This window comes from Aulonocara sp. 'chitande type north' Nkhata Bay, linkage group LG15 (assembly GCF_057382095.1).
Source record: "Aulonocara sp. 'chitande type north' Nkhata Bay isolate Kocher_YH1m ecotype deep benthic linkage group LG15, A_spYH_male_GT1.1, whole genome shotgun sequence".
Lineage (NCBI taxonomy): Eukaryota > Metazoa > Chordata > Actinopteri > Cichliformes > Cichlidae > Aulonocara > Aulonocara sp. 'chitande type north' Nkhata Bay.
The window spans coordinates 3,998,411-4,018,415 of record NC_141358.1 but is presented as its reverse complement, the minus strand read 5'-3'; the positions used below and the strand labels follow the sequence as shown (position 1 = coordinate 4,018,415).

At 41.7% G+C, this 20,005-nt stretch overlaps 1 protein-coding gene across 1 annotated transcript in view; it reads left to right on the top strand.

Moving 5' to 3' along the window:
* phip (PHIP subunit of CUL4-Ring ligase complex) overlaps window positions 1–20,005 on the top strand; it is a 44,333-nt gene that overhangs the window by 9,733 nt on the left and 14,595 nt on the right. The window contains exons 10-30 of the mRNA XM_086265419.1: window positions 577–647; window positions 982–1,082; window positions 1,899–1,939; window positions 2,406–2,504; window positions 3,661–3,817; window positions 6,381–6,515; window positions 8,666–8,794; window positions 8,896–9,121; window positions 9,513–9,656; window positions 11,145–11,328; window positions 11,428–11,530; window positions 11,671–11,808; window positions 11,966–12,063; window positions 12,208–12,415; window positions 12,563–12,673; window positions 12,934–13,041; window positions 14,739–14,863; window positions 15,948–16,030; window positions 16,139–16,250; window positions 17,349–17,410; window positions 17,515–17,670. Of these exons, the coding sequence (XP_086121545.1) occupies window positions 577–647; window positions 982–1,082; window positions 1,899–1,939; window positions 2,406–2,504; window positions 3,661–3,817; window positions 6,381–6,515; window positions 8,666–8,794; window positions 8,896–9,121; window positions 9,513–9,656; window positions 11,145–11,328; window positions 11,428–11,530; window positions 11,671–11,808; window positions 11,966–12,063; window positions 12,208–12,415; window positions 12,563–12,673; window positions 12,934–13,041; window positions 14,739–14,863; window positions 15,948–16,030; window positions 16,139–16,250; window positions 17,349–17,410; window positions 17,515–17,670 (2,591 nt within the window). The remainder of the gene's footprint in view (window positions 1–576; window positions 648–981; window positions 1,083–1,898; window positions 1,940–2,405; window positions 2,505–3,660; window positions 3,818–6,380; window positions 6,516–8,665; window positions 8,795–8,895; window positions 9,122–9,512; window positions 9,657–11,144; window positions 11,329–11,427; window positions 11,531–11,670; window positions 11,809–11,965; window positions 12,064–12,207; window positions 12,416–12,562; window positions 12,674–12,933; window positions 13,042–14,738; window positions 14,864–15,947; window positions 16,031–16,138; window positions 16,251–17,348; window positions 17,411–17,514; window positions 17,671–20,005) is intronic.

Genomic DNA, 20,005 nt, shown 5'->3' with positions numbered 1-20,005 from the left:
TTCCTGCATCTTCTTCCTTATTGTTACCTGCACTGGCTTGTTCCTGACGCTCATATTACCTCTCTGTGAACCTTGTCCCCATATTGTCTCTGCTACTCGATGCAGAGAGCCTGTGCTTCATTAATGGGTCTCTATATACTGGCTAGAAACCTGTGCACGCCCTTGGAAGTCAGTGCGGTGTAATCTTATTACGTAAATTCGACTGCTTGCAGTTTAGGCATGTGTTGCACTGAAATAATTACTCGGTCGCACACGGTCTTTTTGTTTTTTAAAAAGAGACATGAAGTTGATAAATTTTGACGAATGGAAAGGAGTGCATGTCTGAAAGAGGCTTATTTGTGTAAAAGTTTGATTGTATTGATCTTAAGTACACATGAATTTATAATTGTCTCTGTATTTAATGGCCAACTGGCCAGTTTTAGAAATGTTTAGGTGCAGTATGTAAAGCACGCCAAACTCAGCCAAGACGCCAAAATGTAAAACATTTTCTATTAAAAACACAAGGTGGTGGTTCTTTGTGTTAAATTGTGTTATAAATGATTTTGTTCTCGTGTGTGTGTTTGTGTGTGCGTCCAGTCAGAGGCCCAGTAAATTCACAGAGCGCTCTCGACCCGGCGTCCAGATGATCTGCTCCTCCTTCAGCGCAGGTGAACGCAGCTCGCTGTGGTTTTTTTATGCATGCTTCCAGAGCACTGACAGAGAAACAGAACAAGATGCTCACTCAGACTAACTGGAGAACAGCACACATTGTGCGTCACCACTTGTGTGGCTGCTGCTCCTTATCAGTAAATGTGGAATGACTGTGGTCTGTTTTTTGTGGGTATTTCTATTTTAAGGGTTAGAAATATTACTGGTTTGCAAAAGCACGCACATTTGCAAATAGTTAATGTATACCAATGTCCCCGAGGTAAACCAGTGAATGTGAAACAAATATTACCCTAATCTTTTTTCTTTCTTTCTATTAAAAATATATGCATCCAGGTGGTATGTTCCTCGCCACAGGAAGCACAGACCACATCATCAGGGTATACTACTTTGGCTCAGGCCAACCAGAAAAGATCTCTGAGCTTGAGTCCCATACGGTGAGTCAGCGTACTTATTTATTTATTATTTAGTTACTACAAAAACAGCTTTAATCCAAGCGCACTGTGTTGGCTTATTGAACAAGTTTACGATTTGAGCTAGTTCTCTGAGAATATTACTAAAAATGATCAAATCTGTAGCTGTAGATCTATAGCTATAGTTTTCTTACTGTTTGTGATATAGTTTTATTTTTTTCAGTGAAAGCTCCTCTTGATTTTTCAATTTGATTTATTTTAACAATAAAAGCAAAAAAAACATGCTGGCTTCTGAAGTTTTCAGCCATATATCAACCTCCTCAGGAACATCTGAAGCAGACCTATAATAGTCTTCCTTATTTTCTGTCCTGTATATACTCTTCTAACCACAGATGCTTCAAATAACAAATACGACATGTGCACAAACAGTGCTCATTTTCAGACAGTTTTTTCCACTCTTGCCTGTGTATGATCTCAGCAAGAGTGGATATAGTTATTCCAGACATACTGCTCTGATCATGAGCACCAGCTGCTGTTCAGACCTTCAGTTTGTGAAGAGAGCCAAAGAGGAGGAATTGAGAGGATAAATAAAAAATTGGAATATCTATTTGGAAATGTGAAAAATACAAAGCTGCTCTTATAGTAGTCAATTTTAAAGGTGGATTTGAAATGATTTGTCACAAATATTGTTCTTGTCAATGAAACGTGGAATTGTAATTGAAAATGTCTGAGATGAACGAGTTATTTGACATTTTTTAATTTGCTGAAAATACAGTTTAACCCTAACTAAATAAGAAATAGGCTTGCGCTGACGTTTCTCTCTCATATTTTCCCACTTAGGACAAAGTTGACAGCATCCAGTTTTCACATTGCAGTGACAGGTGAGTTTACGCAGTTTGCATTTCTATACGTGTGTGCGTGAGGTACATAGTTATTGCAGTTAATTTTTCTGCACCACTGTTGCGTTGTGAACCTCGCGGTGCTGTGATATAACTTGATGATGTCAGCAGCTTTGCTTAATGTCTAACACACACTCTTTGTGTGTGTCTCTCTCTCACAAACACACATTCAGACACACACTTGTGCTTGTGCGCGACATATTAAACTAGACGGAGTGCAGAAAAACAAGCTCAGCTGTAATTCCCCTGGGTTGCTGTAATCTAAGCAGGGAGGAAGGTGTAGACGGTGTATGCAAAGAGCCAGGGTGGTAGAGGTGGAGATCCGGGGGTACATGTATTTACTGTTGATGTGTGGAGACGGAGGGAACCATTTTACTGCAGGAAGCTGATCTCAAAGTAAGTGTTATATTTTCATTCACATAAATGTGTGCGCGCGCTTGTGTTGCAGGTTTGTGAGCGGCAGCAGGGACGGTACAGCTCGGATCTGGCAGCTTCACCCTCAGGGCTGGAAGAGCATTCTGCTGGACATGCAGACCAAATTACCCGGGTATGTGTCTCTGCACTGCCGTCAAGGCCTGGCCTTCCCATTAGTGCTTTTGTGCTTGGAATAAAGACCTTGTGAGCTGGGATCATCCTGGAGGTGATGATGTCAGTTTACATTTTAAAATAATCAATCACCTGCATTGAACGCTACAGTGTGTGATGAATTCTTCTCATGAAAAATGCAGAGTTTTGAAGTGTTTTACACGTGCTTTTATGTATTTAAAGTACAATGACCTACTGCATAATATAGAGAAGCTGCATCGTTAAGTTAAAGAAAAATCTCTTTCACACCTGTGGGATAAAGTGTGACATGGTGATTGATTACCTGACTGCTCCTAGACAGAGTATAGATTTATTCCCAGACGGTGCATGAGTAGAGTACACTGACAGACTGTTTATGTCTTTGTTGCCTGAACAAACGCAACAAACCTAATGCAGCAACGAGGTCAACTAAAACAAAACCTAAAAAAAGTCCTAAATGCCCACAACTTGGATAATACAAGAAGTTACTTGAAGTATTTAATAGAGTTAAATCTATAACCATTGCTCCTACAATCGGTCTGTAAACTAAAGAAAGTCTGGGTCAGGGAATTGCAGCAAAAAGTATTGGGATGTTTTGGATGTGTTGATTTTCACATCTTTCTTATGTAAACAGGAACAGCTGGGGTTGTGAATAATTATCTGAAGCTGCAGAAAGATAAGGTCTAACTGTCAGATTGGTCTGGCTCCTCATTAACGGTGTAAAAAGGGACTGAGGAAAATAGAATACATTCCTCAAAAGGAAAGGACAGTGGAGTTTTTTAAACTTAAAACTAATGTAGTTAGAAAAAGATGCATTTCATTTTTTGTTGCGTCTACTTTTTTTGTTTTGTTTTTACAGTATTTTCATATTTGATACACAGTCATGGCCAAAACATTTGGCAGTAGCACAGAGTTTGTTTTTCATGCAGTATGCTGCTCAGTTTTTATTTAGATGATTTCTTCCATGTTTCTGTGATATGGTGAAGATGAACCTTTATTGGAAATGAATAAAAATTTGAATTTTGGAGTGATGCTGCTGCTAATACCTTTGGCAACGACTCTGTGTCTGATTTTTATGTGTAAACTAAACTAGAAAGACCTCAGTTAGTCCTGAACGGCATCACTGCTCTCCCCCTCAGGAAGTACAACCCTCCGCCGCTGGAAGACAAGGTGACCAAGCTGAAGGTTACCATGGTGGCATGGGATCGCCATGACAGCACAGTGATAACGGCGGCCAACAATCTGACGTTGAAAGTGTGGAACTCCATCACTGGAAATCTGGTCCATGTCCTGATGGTATGTGGTGACTTGACACTCGGACACAAACAAAGATGTGTATCATAATATCGTAGTTCAGTGTTGTGTGTTATTCTGTAACAGCTCAGATCACTGTTGACTGGACCACAACACACTGCCAGTTCACACTGTATACACATGCATGGCCCTCAGAGGTTAAACCCTCTTATTCACTTATCCACATGTTGATGTTATTACAAATTTTCACTTTTTCGGATGCTGTGAGTTAAAAAACCCTGCAGACATACAGCCTATTAGCACATGAGTAGGGATGGGTATCGTTTAGGTTTTATCCGATACCGGTGCCAAACCGGTACTTTTGAAACGGTGCCGGTGCTTAAACGGTGCTCAAAGAATGTAGAACACACACATTGTCCAAAAACCTCTCATGTTCAGCTGTTTTTTTGTAAAAAGATAACAATGTTAGCCTTTTCTGCAGCTATAGGGGATTTATGGCATCACTCTTAGCTGGAAGCAGTGCTTAAACAATGGAAAAAACACAAACTTTATCCAAAAACCTCTCATGTTCAGCTGTTTTCCACTTTTTCTTTGGTCATTTTAGCCTTTTTGGCCAGGGTGAAGGGAGTATCTGCCATCAAACAAGAAGACAGTCGCATGTAACTACAACGGTGTTTGCTAGTTCACCTTACATGCATTAATGTAATAACGTGGTTAGCCTACTCAACGTAAATTACACACGAACAACATTAAGCTCCTCACGCAGAGAAGAACGGCTGCTGCTGCCATCATCATCCTCATCATTTCTGCTACACTGGCAGGGCTAGGGGCCAGGACTCTCCTCTTCTGGTTCTTGGGGGATGTTGCTAACTCCGGGTCCGATAATAGGCACCACACGCGCAGTAGATGTGCTCGGTGTGAGCTCTTGCAGCAAGCTATCAAATACGGTGCATTTCTCGGCTTTTAAAAGAAACGCTATGCGTCGCCAGGTGTTTCATCAGATTTGAGGTGTTACCTCCTTTGCACAGTATCACCTTAAAGCACTTGTTGCAGGCTGCTGAGTTTGCATCTTTTGCTGTGAAGTACAGCCAGACTTTTGACCGCTTCGCCTTGGGCATTTTTAATCTGTAGCTCTGCTCTAAAAGAACGTACGTACCTGGGCCCGCTTGCAAAGGTAAAATGATTGGCTAGAATCCAAAGTGTATGACATCTCAGGAAAAAAAAGCACCGAAATGTGCGCTGCTTTTCGGTCTGGTTACTACCGTTTATGTCACCGGATACCGGCACCCATCCCTACACATGAGTGATATGGCTCAGCAGCTGCTGTGTAGGCTGTTTCCGGAATAAGTCATCCATGTTGTGTTGTGAATTTTTGATTTGCTGATGGAAAATGCTGTACGTTAGAACTAAATAATAAAATTACATACGATATAAATAAAAGCCAAATAAAAGAAAAAAGTAAAAGAAGTAATTAGTTAGTTAATAACTAATTTAATTCCAAGAGAAACTAAGTCTCACTACGGTCAAAAGCCAAAGAATAAAAATGGGTTTTAAGACGTGTTTTAAAAGTGGACAGTGAAGGGGCCTCTCTAACGTGCAAGAGCAAGTTATTCCATAATTTAGGAGCAATGATAGAAAAAGCCCCGCCCCTTCCGAGCTTCCTCTTGGATCTCGGTACTTTCAGGAGCAGCTGATCAGCTGACCTAAGAGACGGACAGGGTGTGTAGGGACGTAGAAACTCAGAGAGGTAAGGCGGGGCTAGATTGTGATTGTTTAAAAACAAACATAAGAATATTAAGATGAACTCTAAAGGACATAGTGAGAGCAGCGACTGACTGACCCACGTAAAGTGAGTTAGAGTAGTCCAGACGGGAAGGAATAAAACCATGGATCACTGTTTCCAAATGCTGCCTAGAAAGAAAAGATTTCACTCTTGCCAGTCGCCTTAAATGATAACAGCTGGACAAAGGTCAGTAATAACAGATGTAAAATAAACTTCCAGGCATCCCAAATCAACAGACGAGGACTCACAGGGACCACTAGCACCAAACACCAACACCTCTGTTTTCTTTTCATTAAAATTTAAAATGTTTAAAGCCAACCAAGCTTTAATGTCACCCAGACATGTGGTTTTATGGAGATGCCATCCTTCTGCTTTAAGTTATTGTCTTCCTGTCAGTTAACAAACTAAACATTGTACTCAAGTAACTCTTCTGTATTACGGTGTTGCTGTTAGGGTCATCTTAGGCTGCTGCTGTTTCACTACTTAGCTCTTGGCCTTGTTTTCATCATTTTTACTTTATCTTTTGATCAGAAATCTAGTTGCTAACACGCTGTCAGAGTCTCCTTGGTGACGCAGTGATAAAACTGGAACATTTGATAGCTGCCTGAAAACAGTGTATATAAAAAGCAAACAAAAAACAGATGAATATGAATTTTTTACTTGTTAACTTAAAAAGCATGTGGGTTTGCACACTGACAGTGAGAGGATTGCAAAATATGCTCAGCTGTGTGTGGGCTTAAGCATAAAAAGTCAGGTTTGGCTGTTGCTTCTCTTTTCTTATTTCTTAATCTAATCCTAGATGTTCGTGTTGTTGGTCGACAGGGTCACGAGGATGAAGTGTTTGTTCTGGAGCCACATCCCTTTGATCCGAGAATCCTTTTCTCAGCGGGGCATGATGGGAATTGTATTGTGTGGGATCTAGCCAGAGGAGTGAAGATCCGCTCCTATTTCAACATGGTGAGCGTCTCGTCCACAGAACGTCTCCTCGCCCGCGTGTCATCGCCTTTCACTCGTTTCTGTTTCATTCACAAGTGTCCAGATCTCGATCCTCTCCCTGCACTTTTTTTAACTGTATTTTCTCTGTTTATCTGCATAGATATGTGGTTTTATCAGGTATATTTCTGCTTCTCTTACACACATTCTTTTCCCATTCCCCTCCTCGTCTCACCCTTTATTTCACTTTCACCCGCTGTTGACCTTCTCCCAACTCTATACTTTCACTTTCTCGCTCTGCTTTCTTTACTGTTCTCACTTCCCTTCGTGCCTTCGTGGCTCTCTCATCAAAATGAATCACATATGCCACTCCACAAATTGATCCAGTGCTTTAATTATTGTAGTATTTCCTGCTTCCTGCTTCTATGGTAACCAAGGACGGCATTAACCACATTCCCAGAACATGTGACTCACATAGTGAGCTGGTCCTTTGGCCAAATCTTGGTGTTGGTCATAGACAGTGAATAGTGTTGCTTAACAACACAAAGTCTTTGTGCATGTGAAAAGGCCCAAGTTTCAGGCTGAAACCTGCTGTGAGACTTCTCCTGAAAAGCGTCCTCTTGTCAGGGTTTTTCCTAGCTTTGAATGGGTCTTTTGGTTGGAGGAACAACAATAGGGACGATAGATACATGGAAAGTAAAGTAGTAAGTCAAAAATGCCCAGCAGTAACATAAAAAACAATGCCTTGAAAAATAATTTTACTACAGCAGTGTAAGGAGGAAGCAGTTTTTTCATTGGGTCCGATCAAACTTTGAAAACCTCCCTGTGGACAGAAAAAAACACAAAAGAGGGTTGAAGAGTAAAGGTGAATGTAGAGTAAGATTAGCACAAGCAGAAAGGACACACAGGCAGGGAACTGCATAATCCTTAATTATCTTACACCGGGCCTTAGTGCACCCCCTCACTTCATCCTCTGCCTGCAACAAGCCCTGTTAACTCCCTCCTCCCTCTGCTTTTAAGATGCCTTGCTCTTAATTGGCTGCCCCTCTTAAGCAGAAAATGTGAACAGCAGGTGGGTGTGGCTTACTGTCAGAGCCGAGTGCCTGAGATGACCCTATTAGAGAGATCAGCTCTCATTGACTTTACACAGTGATGTAAATAACGTAGCTTTTAAAGCTGTCTGAACCCTGAAGATCGGTCCAGCCTCTGGAGAGTATGTTCATTTTTAAACTCGCTGCCTGCATATCACTGCATCACTGCGGGCTGGGATGGAGGTGATCAGATCGGGCACTGCTGAGGTGTTGTTGAATCCCAGGTTGCTGTTATAGGGGCCTTCACACAGTAATAACATTGTGATAACATGGTCAGCGAATCATCTGGTAGTCGTTTGGGCGCTGTAGGGTAGGGAGAGCTCCCTCTACATAAAGCTTGTGAGTGGGTGGAAGCATGAAATGGTCTAAAATCTCCTGGTACACACCTGTGGTGACTTTGGACTCGATAAAACAAATTTCACTGACCACTACCAGCACCAACAGAGGACACAGCCCACTCATAGCCCACAGAAACAAGGTCCCCTCTAAACCGCACGGCTTCAAAGTTGCTGTTGAGGCCCATACCTGCTGCACAGACTCTCTGAACGATGTCACTAGTGGAGGACGGCAGAGGCTGTTTACAGGATGCCCTGGTTTCACTTTTAAGCTTGAATTCTTTTGAATCGGTATTTCTATTGTAGCAAAATTATGGTGCTAATTTCCAACAACTCTGTCATCCAGCTGGGCAAAAACACATGCAAGGTGTATAAAACTGAGTAGTCTATGTGCTGTTTGAGTTTGGCATATTTCCATCTTGTAGTTGAATGGAGCCTTTGTGAGAATGAAGGAAAACCCGCAGATCAAACCAAAAGCAGCAGCTGGCTGACGGTCAGAGCAGTCAGGGGTTTCTTGCTGATTTCCTGTTGAAGAAGTTTTGCTTTCTGCAGGTGTCCTGTCGGTTTGCATAAACAGGCTACTGTTGTGCTACAAACTGTTGGATGTTTGTTCTTTGTGTGCATATTTCTTTCTGGACAATTCTGCTGGCTTGCTGACAAGACATTAATAGTGGGTTGTGCCCATGCAGTTCAAATAGCTACAGTGCAGTTTTAAGATTTCCCCTCCACTCTGTCTCACCCTTGATAGATTGAGGGCCAAGGGCACGGAGCGCTGTTCGACTGCAAATGCAGTCCAGATGGGCAGCACTTTGCAGCCACCGATTCCCACGGTCACCTGCTCATCTTTGGCTTCGGCTCCAGCAGCAAGTACGACAAGGTAAACTGACCTGCAATATTTATGCACATACACGACAACTCATCGCATGTTATTAGTAATAACAACAGCGCCGCACCCTCTCAACCTCAAAACTGTTTCAGATAGCAGATCAGATGTTCTTCCATACCGACTACCGGCCACTGATCCGGGATGCCAATAACTACGTGCTGGACGAACAAACTCAGCAAGCTCCACACCTAATGCCCCCTCCCTTCCTGGTGGATGTGGATGGGAATCCACATCCACCAAGATACCAGCGGCTGGTGCCCGGAAGGGAGGACTGCAGGGATGAGCAGCTGATTCCTCAGATGGGGGTCACTTCCTCAGGTATTCAGGCTGAAATAAGACCTCTTTCTTTGGAGTTCTGCTTATGCGCTTTAGATATTTGCCTGGAGGTGATGCTGTCTTCTGTCTTATCAGAGACCATCTGTCTGTGCTGTCATAGCCTGACAATAATCTTATCTGTCTTTAAATGAGCTCAATGTGAGGCTTTTATTGAAACTACAGTAGCAATGGCAATTAAGATTAGAGTTCATAAGGCTGTTGGCTGGGATATAAACAGAAGCAATCAGCAGTTAATGAAATGTGTTAGTAAGGCACAGCAGAGATAGTTAAGTTATTAGGCAGCAGTTGTATTCGTCATGGCTGTAACAATGGTTGGATTTAAGCTCATTTTTTTAAAATTCTCTCTCTCTCACTTTTGCGCTATTCCTGGCAGGCCTGAATCAAGTGGTGAGTGAACAGGCGGTGGATGGTCCCAGTCCTCTGGACACCATGATTCAGAGGCTGCAGCAGGAACAGGACCAAAGACTGGGAACCAATGACATCTCTGCTGCTGCCTCAAACACCAGGTCCAGCAGAGGTAGGAGTCATGACATTAAAGCGATGCTGACTGTTTATTCTGATTCATTCCCCACCCAAATTTCTTTTGTTCTCATTTTCCTGGATTCCAGTCATTATTCACATCTATCCATAGCAGCACTAATATGTTGGAGCATCATCTTACACTTGAAGCAGACGTGTTTGCTGTGATTGATTAATTCGTAGAATTAACAGCACATGTATTACAGCCACTATTTATGTTTTCTCAGACCTTTAGGTTGACAACATGATTCGTGGATCGTGAAGAGAGTTTTTTTTATTACTATTCAATGAAATAATGCATAATTTGCAACAACTGCAATTATGTAAATAAGTGTCTCAGTGGAATTTTAAACAGGAAATGTAATAAACCCCCCCCTGATTCAAAGAGTTAGTGAATGCAGGGAACCTGTTTTCACAGAGCACACTGAGAGTAGGTAATGTGTGTTTGTGGGATATGATTTTTTATTTGGTCAATTAATTCTCAGAGTGATGAGTACAGAAGATCAGAACTATTTGTGTCCTCAGCTCTGGTGCTCCGTGGTAGCACATGAAAATAGAGTGTGAGCCAACTGCATTATGAAAGAACACTTTTTTTCCCTTTATAGATTCCATCAGTCGGTGGCTTAATAACTGATATCTGCATGTAAAGATGAAGACATCTGTAGACAAAGCTTGTCCCAGCTTCCATTTGTGGTGTTGGTTTTATTGACCAGTGACATCAGACATCATGGGTAAATGCTGGTAAACGGCCAGTGTGGAGACAAAAAAAATGTTCAGTCTCAAAACCATCAGCTGAAGACAATTAAGCTTTTTACTAGCTGCATTAAATTTATTTGCATTCTTAAGCAGTGACTGGTCGTCTCCGCCTGTATATCTACTGGCTGCACCTGAGCCCCTGTGTTATGTCCCCAGAGTCAGCAGATTAGCTGATGGGCTCCTAAAATACTTAATAATCGACTCTCTACTATTTGAAGTCACGTTTTAAAAAAGTATTTTTTAAACTCCTATTTCTTACCTATGCAAACCAATTGTGTTTGAGTCCTTGGTGATTAGTCGATTAATCACGGGAGATAAAATAAATGGAAAATTGTTCTTTTTTTAAAAAATAATTTAAATAAGAAAAACATGAACTTGAGCTTTAAACTTCTGGTTTTGGAAGAAAACTGCAGATAATTCTGTGGGTTTTATGTAATCAATGAGTTTCATTTATTTTTTAAAATTCAGAATCTCAGATTTAATTATTATTATTGATAATTCAAATAATTTCTAGTTACAGATTTTTCCAATTTATTTCTCATTACTTTCTCATTTTATATCAAAGTTTTCTACTGTGATGCACTGAAGTGTCCCATATGTCACACCTTAACAGAAGGTCTACTGGAAATAATTCTGAGATTTTGCTAGTGGGCTCATCATTTATTTAGTGCTGTGCAACAGTTCCCCAACAGTTTAAGTGAAACCCTATCTCTCCTCCCCCACCCCTCAGGATCTGTGGGATCTCCCACTGAGGTGCACTCCCCGCCCAACGTGGGTCTACGGCGCAGCGGGCAGATCGAGGGGGTCCGCCAGATGCACAGCAACGCCCCTCGCAGCCAAATGGCCACAGAGGGAGATCTGGTAGCCTGGAGCCGCAGGGTGCTGGTCCCTGAGCTCGAAGAAGCCTCTGTCAGGTAACTCCTGAAACAGATATGTACACAAACACGTTCTCACATTCTCTGGGGCACAGGATCTCCTAAATATGACGAACCTCGTGATCTGTGTGTGTGCAGGAGACAAGTGAACTGGCGTGAAGCTAAAGGAGAGGAAGAGATCAATATTTATCAGTCAGAAAGGAGAAGACGTACTCTCCACTCTCTCCCCAAGGAGAGCAGGGTGAGTTCATGAGCATAGCTGTTCGACTAGATTATGGCTGTTTTATTATGATTTTTTCTTTTAATTTTTTAATTTCTTAACCAGAAATGTCTCAAACGCAGGACTTTGGTTACACTCAGCTCCGTTCTTTGCTTTTCCAGGTTCATCCGACATCAGAGTGTGTGGTAGACGAAGCGAGGAGGAGCCAAGGTAACCATGGCTATCAAACCCGCGCCGCTATGGAGGAGACAAGTCGGCAGAGTGCTGAGGCTGCAGATGAGGATGATAGCACCTCAGAGGTACATATTCATACTGCATTGTTACGAATTTAGTGAATAGTTTTAAGTTTTGATGTTCTGAGGATTTTACATTTTATTATAATGATTTTTGTCTTTCTTTGTCTTTTTTTTGTCCATTTGCTTTTGTGTCCTAATTTAATTTTGTATGTGTTTTCAGGGAGAGGTGGAGGTACGGCAAATAAACGGGCACTCCTCAGAGGAGGAGAAGGATGAAGAGGAGAAGGAGCCCTGGCCAGATGAGCATAGTAGTTCGAGGTAAGAAACACCGAGCGCATCTCCAATTTATCACGTCACTCATCTCCCGACGATGCGTTCGCACACTAAATGCAAATCAGAACGCGGCACGAGCAGACGCCGCACATCTGTGTGTTTAATCTCGGCCCCGTGATGTATTTGCAGCGATTACTCCAGCGATTATTCGGACTGGACAGCCGATGCCGGGATCAACCTTGAACCGCCCAAGAAGAGCGTTAAAGTGAAGAAGAAAAGCAGCGGCTCAGAGGAGGACGGGGAGAAGAAGAGGGAGGGGAAGAAGGAAAGGAAGAAAGACAAAGCAGATAAAGATGGCGCATTACCAAAGAAGAAGAAGCCAAAGGAGAAGAGGAAGGTTTGTTATCAGTAATGAACTGCATTTTCCTTCTCCGAAGTTATTTGAAGCTGACGAATGAACTAACTTAATTCAGTCAGGTCTTTTGCTTCACGCCGGATTATAAGCAGTGTACGTGTCATATTTATTCTGCTGTGCGTCTTGCAGAGGACGCAGTTTCAGGAGCAAGGGCTAACTCTGGAGGAATGGCTTCCCTCTGCCTGGATCACAGACACGGTCCCCCGGAGATGTCCTTACATACCCCAGATGGGCGACGAGGTACACGCCGACCGCATCTTCACCACATGTCTGCTCACACCAAAACACAGGGTCATGTTTTACATGGCAACAAGGACTAAAGTCTGCATCACAAGTCGGAGACCTCATGTGGCATTAACGGTCATTACACCCATGAAAACAAAAGGGCACATCTCGAGCAGTTATGCCATGTCGTTGTAATTACATTGCAAACGCGCACCAAAGGAATTTACAAGTGCAGTTAAAGCCGTTAATTCTTTTGCATATGTGTGTGTGTGCAGGTGTACTACTTCAGACAGGGCCATGAAGCTTACGTGGAGATGGCCAAACAGAAAAAAATTTACAGCATCAATCCTAAGAAGCAGCCGTGGCACAAGATGGAGCTCCGGGTAAGAAACAGTTTGACAGTAAAATCCGAACCAAAGCAGCGTTTCTCTGAAAAGCGCTGCCTCTCTCCTAAATATGCAGTGAACCGCAGTTATATCCTGGCTTCACTGACATTTTGAAGTGACATTTCTCTTTTAAGAATGTAGACATCCAAAGGTAAAAAGGCGAGCCCATGAGAAATTTTAAAAAAAGACGCTGTGGGCTTGCTGAGCTTTGGTCCGTGTGGGACATGGTCGTGTATGGAGGGGTTCACCCTGCTACCCCCTCCCACTGGGATGTGGATATTTGTTGGTGCGCGTGGCTGGATGTTCTGGCGTGGTCGTTGACCCACTTCCTTGGTGGTCCGCGATCTGCCGGGTGGTTCTTTGGCGCATGGAGCCCTGATCTCGGCTCACGCTAGTATGACTGGCCTCTAGTGGAGTCGGCTGCCTGCTGCCTCTGGTCATCTGGGACTCGCGCCCCTTGGCTTTGGGCGCCCCATCTAGGCCCTCCCTTCTTGTCCTGCAGGGATGGGGATTACCCAGTTTTCCCGGATCCATCTCTGTCTGCCTGAGCTCTTGAGGGCCATCATTGCAGCTTTCCACCCTCATTTTCAAGTACATTTGGTGACAAAAACACACAAACACACTCACACTTGACACTCTCTCTCTTTCTCTCTCACACTCTCACACACACACCACTAGAAGAGTGTTGATTTGTTACCCGTGTCATACTGTATACCCCATTGAATGTAATAACTGGAATAACATGAATAGAAATGAAGAAATAAACAGTTAAACCCTGAACAAGAAGATCCTATAGAGACTTTATAGAGCTGATCTTGGAAAAGCAAAATGTGTTTGGCACGACAGTCGCTCAGCTCCTATTTGTGATTGCAAAAGCTGCCAGACGGGACACGATTAAAACAAAATAAGGCAAAAAAAAAAAAAAAAAAATGACACTGTCCTCCTAGGAATACATAGCAGGACCCAGGGATTCACACACATGTTAGTGTAATCATTAACTGCTGTTTTGTTGCAATGCAAAATTCGACAGGATTTTTGCTGCAAACCTTTCACCGGTGTGGCTTCTTTATCTCCGCCACACGTCTGGTTTCACACTCCTAGTTTAATCTTATTTTTTCTTTCCTAAAAACGTCTCTCTACCGAAAGACAAATGTCTACCGAGCATAAAAAAAAGGTTATGAAACTGCATATGGAGCTGTCTACGGAAGAATGAAAAAAAGCCACCAACTTCAGACACTTTAACACTTGAGAGCAACAGTTTATAGGATTGCATTTTATATTTGGTATACATTTCATTTTTTTTCTGTCCTTCTGCGTGAGGAAGCTGAAATAGCAATTCCTGTGCAGACAGCAGAACATAATGCATTGCGGGCACAGTGTGCTTCCTTGTGAATGTGCTGCTTGTAGTGTATGAAATGCAGCGTTTTCTTCTACGACGTCTTTTTATTTTCTCTTAGTATTTTGTACAGCCAGACTTCTATCTTTAAGTTTCACTTTTTCTCAGCTGGAAACAAACCTGCACCCTACACACAAACAAAAAAAAACACCAAACCCTTGACTTGGGGCTTTCCTGTAGGAAAGAACAAGAAATAACTGAAAGAGGAATCATTAATCGAGACTTTCAGGATGGTTTGCTTAATTTTTTTGTCTTGAGAACTCAAACATGCTCGTTATGTCTTTTTTGTGGCATTTAGGAGCAGGAGTTGATGAAGATAGTTGGCATCAAGTATGAGGTGGGTTTGCCCACGCTGTGCTGCCTGAAGTTGGCGTTTCTGGACCCAGACACTGGAAAATTAACCGGGGGATCATTCTCTATGAAGTAAGTGTCTCTCTCTGCCTCCACATAAGAGTACAGGGTTTTTCCTGACTCATATCTGGCCTCTGACTGCAAGTCAGAATGCAACTCTGTTATCTTACTTAGTTACCCTAACAATAGGGTTTGGTACCTTTCACGTTTGAAACAATGCTGGTACCAGAGCCGGTGTTTGGGGAATTTGGGACTGTTTCCCAGTTATACCTTTTTCCAGTACAGCTTTTTGTAAAATAATACATAAAACATTTTTATCCAGCTACCTAATTATCTGAAGAAGATGTAGGGTCCCGACCATCATCCGTGGGTTCAGTGGCTCATATGTTGGCAACAGACCTCTGGTGTATTTGGCTTTCAAGATGTCAAACACTCCACAGCTTTTAGATGTATTCTTGAGTCTGACAAGGTGCTTCCCCAGATTAGATGTGTTGTCACGGCCAGCTTTGTGTCGCCTGCTTTGCGTTTTGAAAAGCGTAGCCCCACCCAAGGCTGCTTTTTGCACACCGCTGCTGCCATTGGCCTGTGTGATTGTTGACACATAACTGAATTAACGGCACATGGTCTCACTCGCTCTTCATCTTCCTTTCGTCCAGATGTGTTCTAATACCCAAATTTGGCACCAGCTGATTGCATGCAAATCAGTACTCGGCAGTACTAATTTGGTTGATACTTTTAAGAAGTAGAAAAGTTCATTTCTGAGTTGAGAAACAAAAATGTGTGTGCTGTTTTATAAATACTGATAATTTTTCTTTGGCTCTGGCTAAAATCATCTGTGGAATAACTGCTGTTGTAAAAGAGTTTAAACAGACTGCAATACATGCCAAACATTTATCAGCTTTTAAGATGAGCCGACGTCATTACTCTTTCTAAAACACTACGGGACTCTTGTCTTATATCATGTTATATGGTCTCTCTTCAACTTTGCAACATGGCAGTTATAAAACTCACATTTCAGCAAGGTTTCATATCTTTACACAAGACAAGAGGTTATTGATAAAAACACTGACTGCAGTAATATTTCCTGACAGCAGATAGCATATACTTTATGCATACAGAAGTGAACCGCTACTACAAATCTCTTGACTACTTGCAGGTACCACGACATGCCTGATGTAATCGACTTCTTGGTGTTGCGGCAGCAGTTTGACAACGCCAGAAAAAGGCAGTGGCGCATAGGTCAGTTTTACCTTTGCAGTGCGACTTCACTCAAATATAAATGATATCGTATATGACATTCATTTTCTTTTTTGCAGAGTTCTCTGTAGTAATGTGATGTCTCCATAGGTGACAGGTTTCGGTCAGTGATCGATGATGCCTGGTGGTTTGGAACCATTGAGAGCCAGGAGCCCTACCAGTCCCAGTATCCTGACAGCTTGTTCCAGTGCTACAATGTCTGGTATGACCACAGCTTGGATTTGCTCTATTCTCAGCAGGGTTGCACTTCTTTTTGGCATGACAGCAAATCCGTTGCATTCGCATTAGGTAGGACCGTCTTGCATTGGTAAGACTGCAAGACGGTCTATATAAGAACAAAAATGTGCACAGGCAGAGATGCATACAGAAACAAAGAAATTAGATCAAAGGGATGATGCAAACAAGACCAACATGAATCACATTCAGAAGAACTCGCTGGTGATGGTGAGGAAAAGGAAGTAAAGAGGAGCAAAGTGTCACATTGACTGTCATCAGATTCAAAGGTGATGATGACAGTCACTACATACTTGACGTGTTTTTCCTCTGAATGCCAGAAATATCTCTGAGACGCTGAAACAGTAGGTTAGAAAGCCAAAGTATAGATGATGTAATCACCACCAGACAGTTTCTACTAGACTCCACTACAGTCATGTACAACAATGGCATACGATAACGTAGACGAGGCATACTTGATAGAGCTAGTGCCACCTCTTAGTGACACCATGAAACTTCCCCCAAAAATGGCACGCTATGAGTCAGAGAAATTTCAACCAGGATTTTTTTTTTTGGTCTTCTTTGTTTTCTTTGATGTTGGCTGTTACAAAAGTGTGAAACCCTCCAATCAGTTCCCACTTTGTCTACTGTCCAGTTGGTCTCCTGGTACAAAAAGATAATAGTGAATACTATTATTTAACGATTTCAGGTTCTTACATCCTGAAACACCAACAGAATATTTGTCATTAAAATATTCCCATTAACACTTAACAGGAATTTACTTGCTTGGACAAACTCGGACAGATAGCTGCTTGTGATTATGCTGCATCTCCCTCACTATTGCACGAAACACCTCGTGGCTTGGAAAAAATACCTTTTGCATTGCTGTGACTTTACAGTTTGAACCACTGATACATATATTGTATGTTTACTGAGCGCTTCATTATTTGAAACCTTGTTAAAGAATGAAGCGGTATGCTCAATACTACATGCCGACTTTGTAAAATACAAAAGAACTAACAAAATACTAAGATTACAATGTGATGATGATGATGATGATTATAATCCAACCCTGTTTCCCATCCAGCTGGGATAATGGAGACACAGAGAAGATGAGTCCTTGGGATATGGAACCCATCCCCGATGATGGTAGGAATCTGAAATGCGGTGCTCATCTGAAAAACAACAAAGAACTCATTCCTTCAGTTTTAACAGCTTACAGTTGTGACAGTTTTGTCCTTATGTCTTTGCAGCCACGTTTCCGGATGAGCTGGGCCAGAGTGTTCCGCTCATCGAGGAGGAGCAGAAGGAGCTGCTGTACGTTCCCCTGGACGGTGAATGGGGCTGCCGCACACGCGCCGAGGAGTGCGAACGCATCATCAAAGCCATCGACCAGCTCTGCACGCTCGGTATGATGTCACGAAGCGCCCGTTAACATTAGCCACGTAAGCGGTGATATGAAGTTCCGCCGTGAGGGCGCATTTCTTGTAAGGTAGCAGCTGGATGACTCTTCCCAGTGTGAGTCACCACTCTTACCCCATGAGTCAGATGAACCAGCCAGGGGCCAGGATCATATGGTCAAAGGAGTAAGCCGCTAACACAGTGAACTAAATGTTAAGGTGCTTTCATGAATTCCCGTTAAGTGATGTAATGACACATTAGGAACAGACTGAAGGCCTGCTAGTGGAAGAAAGATGGTGTGATGGCTCCCTCTAGTGACAGTTTGGGGATTAGACACAGATTCACACACAAGCTCTCACTGCACAGCACGCTTGGCCTCAGATTTACTTAGCAGGGCAAATTGGTGTGATGCTGAAGCTGCAAGTATGTGGGAGTGGCAGGTTATATGGCTAATTTATGAACACACAGTCAGCCAGCTATATTGATTATAACATATCTATATAAGTCTGTATTCATGTCTTCCTTAACCCTTTAAGACCGACCATAGAACCAAGTGCGCCAGAGCTTATATTATATTTTTACATGCTGTGGAGCCATTTTTGGGAGCATTTCAAGTTGATATACATCAATACAACCATTATAGCCCAAATTTTAATAATATGTCTGCATTAAGTGCATAGTAATTACATAAATTGCAAAAACGTGCAATAAACTACAAAAAAATTTAAAATTGTTTTTGTTTTTTTAACATATATTTCTAGTTAGAGAAATTTAAGAAGCTTATCCCTCAAAACTGTAAATACAAAAAAGTTGCACAAAATAGTTTCCCACCACAGGAAATTTATTTTAAGTGTCTTCATAGTTTTATTTTTGAAATACACCAATTTTTATATACTGCAGGAAAAAATGAAAATAAATCTTACAATGCAAATTTGCAAAAAAAACAGCATGTGCATCAAAATAAACTATTTCCAGCAGTGCAATATGAGTCCTAAGCATCCCAGAAACGACACAGAAAGTCATAAAGTCAAACATAACTTTTAAAAACACCAGTATAGGCCCTGATGGTAAGCCCGCTCCGACCGGCTTTAAAGAGTTAATCGGTGTGCAAATTTAAACGAAACTTTGCACGAACATCGTTTCACAAACAACGATTATTAACATCTATATGTTTAAAAAAAATCTAAGTCTGTCCCAATTCTTTTGATTTTCATTCATATTACATTTATTGAAATGCAATGTTACATTCTCCATTTGTGTTTGTGTCACGTGTCACATTCAATATACGTATGTACGTATGTAAGACTTGGTACTTTTAAATAATGACCAATGCAATCTACCAAAAGCAGCGCAAATTTGCATGTCAACTGGTTTTGATATGAGGGCAATGGACTGTGTTAGAAACGAGCGGGCTCCGAGGGGTCTTGGAAGTCGAGGGAGTCGTTCTCAGAGTAAATCAAAGAGCTTGGGTTGTGTTCAGGATTCATCCAGAGCAGGGCTGCTTTATAAAGAATGATTCCACCATATAAACCTGTGCAGTCAAATCATTAACATGGGGATCAGCAGGGATCAGGTTCCAATCATGTTAATGAACTTGCTGCAGCTGCACCACATCTATAAATGGTCACGTTGCTCTTTTTTGCTGTAAGAATACACACATTACTACTCACTACTACACACATACTAACACTAAACATCGTTGTACTACTAGACATTTCAAAGTTTTCTATAACTGATCCTATTGTAGAGCGATAAAAAAAGTAAAATGCATAAAAATAACGTATCGTGTTGCAGAGCTCCATGTGCGCGCTGAGTAAAATGAGCAAAGATGCAGGTGCTCTCGTGCTCTCTGCAGTTTTCCTTATGAACCGATCTCTGTGTAGAAATGTACCTAAAAACTAGGGGTGCAACGATACACAAAATTCACGGTTCGGTTCGATACTTTGGTGTCACGGTTCGATATTTTTTCGATACAAAAAAATGTTCATGCCTTTTTAATTTGTCATTTATTAAAATTATAAATATATATTTTAACTCAAAAGTACAGTTTTTAAATTTAATGTTGCTGAAACAAAAGTAATTAAAAAAATAAATATATCTCAGGGCTCGCAAAATTTCAAAATCCCTGGTAGCCCTTCGGGCAGGGACTCTTCAGTTTTTGGTAGCCCAAAATAAATGTAAGTAGCCCGAATAAAAAAGAGCAATTTTTTGATTGATGTTTTGTTTCCTGTTTTGTTTCCTTTACAATATTATACATTAAAGTATAATATTGTAAAGGAAACAAAACATTAATCAAAAAATTGTTGAAAAACAAATTACAACATTGTATAAAAATTACAATCA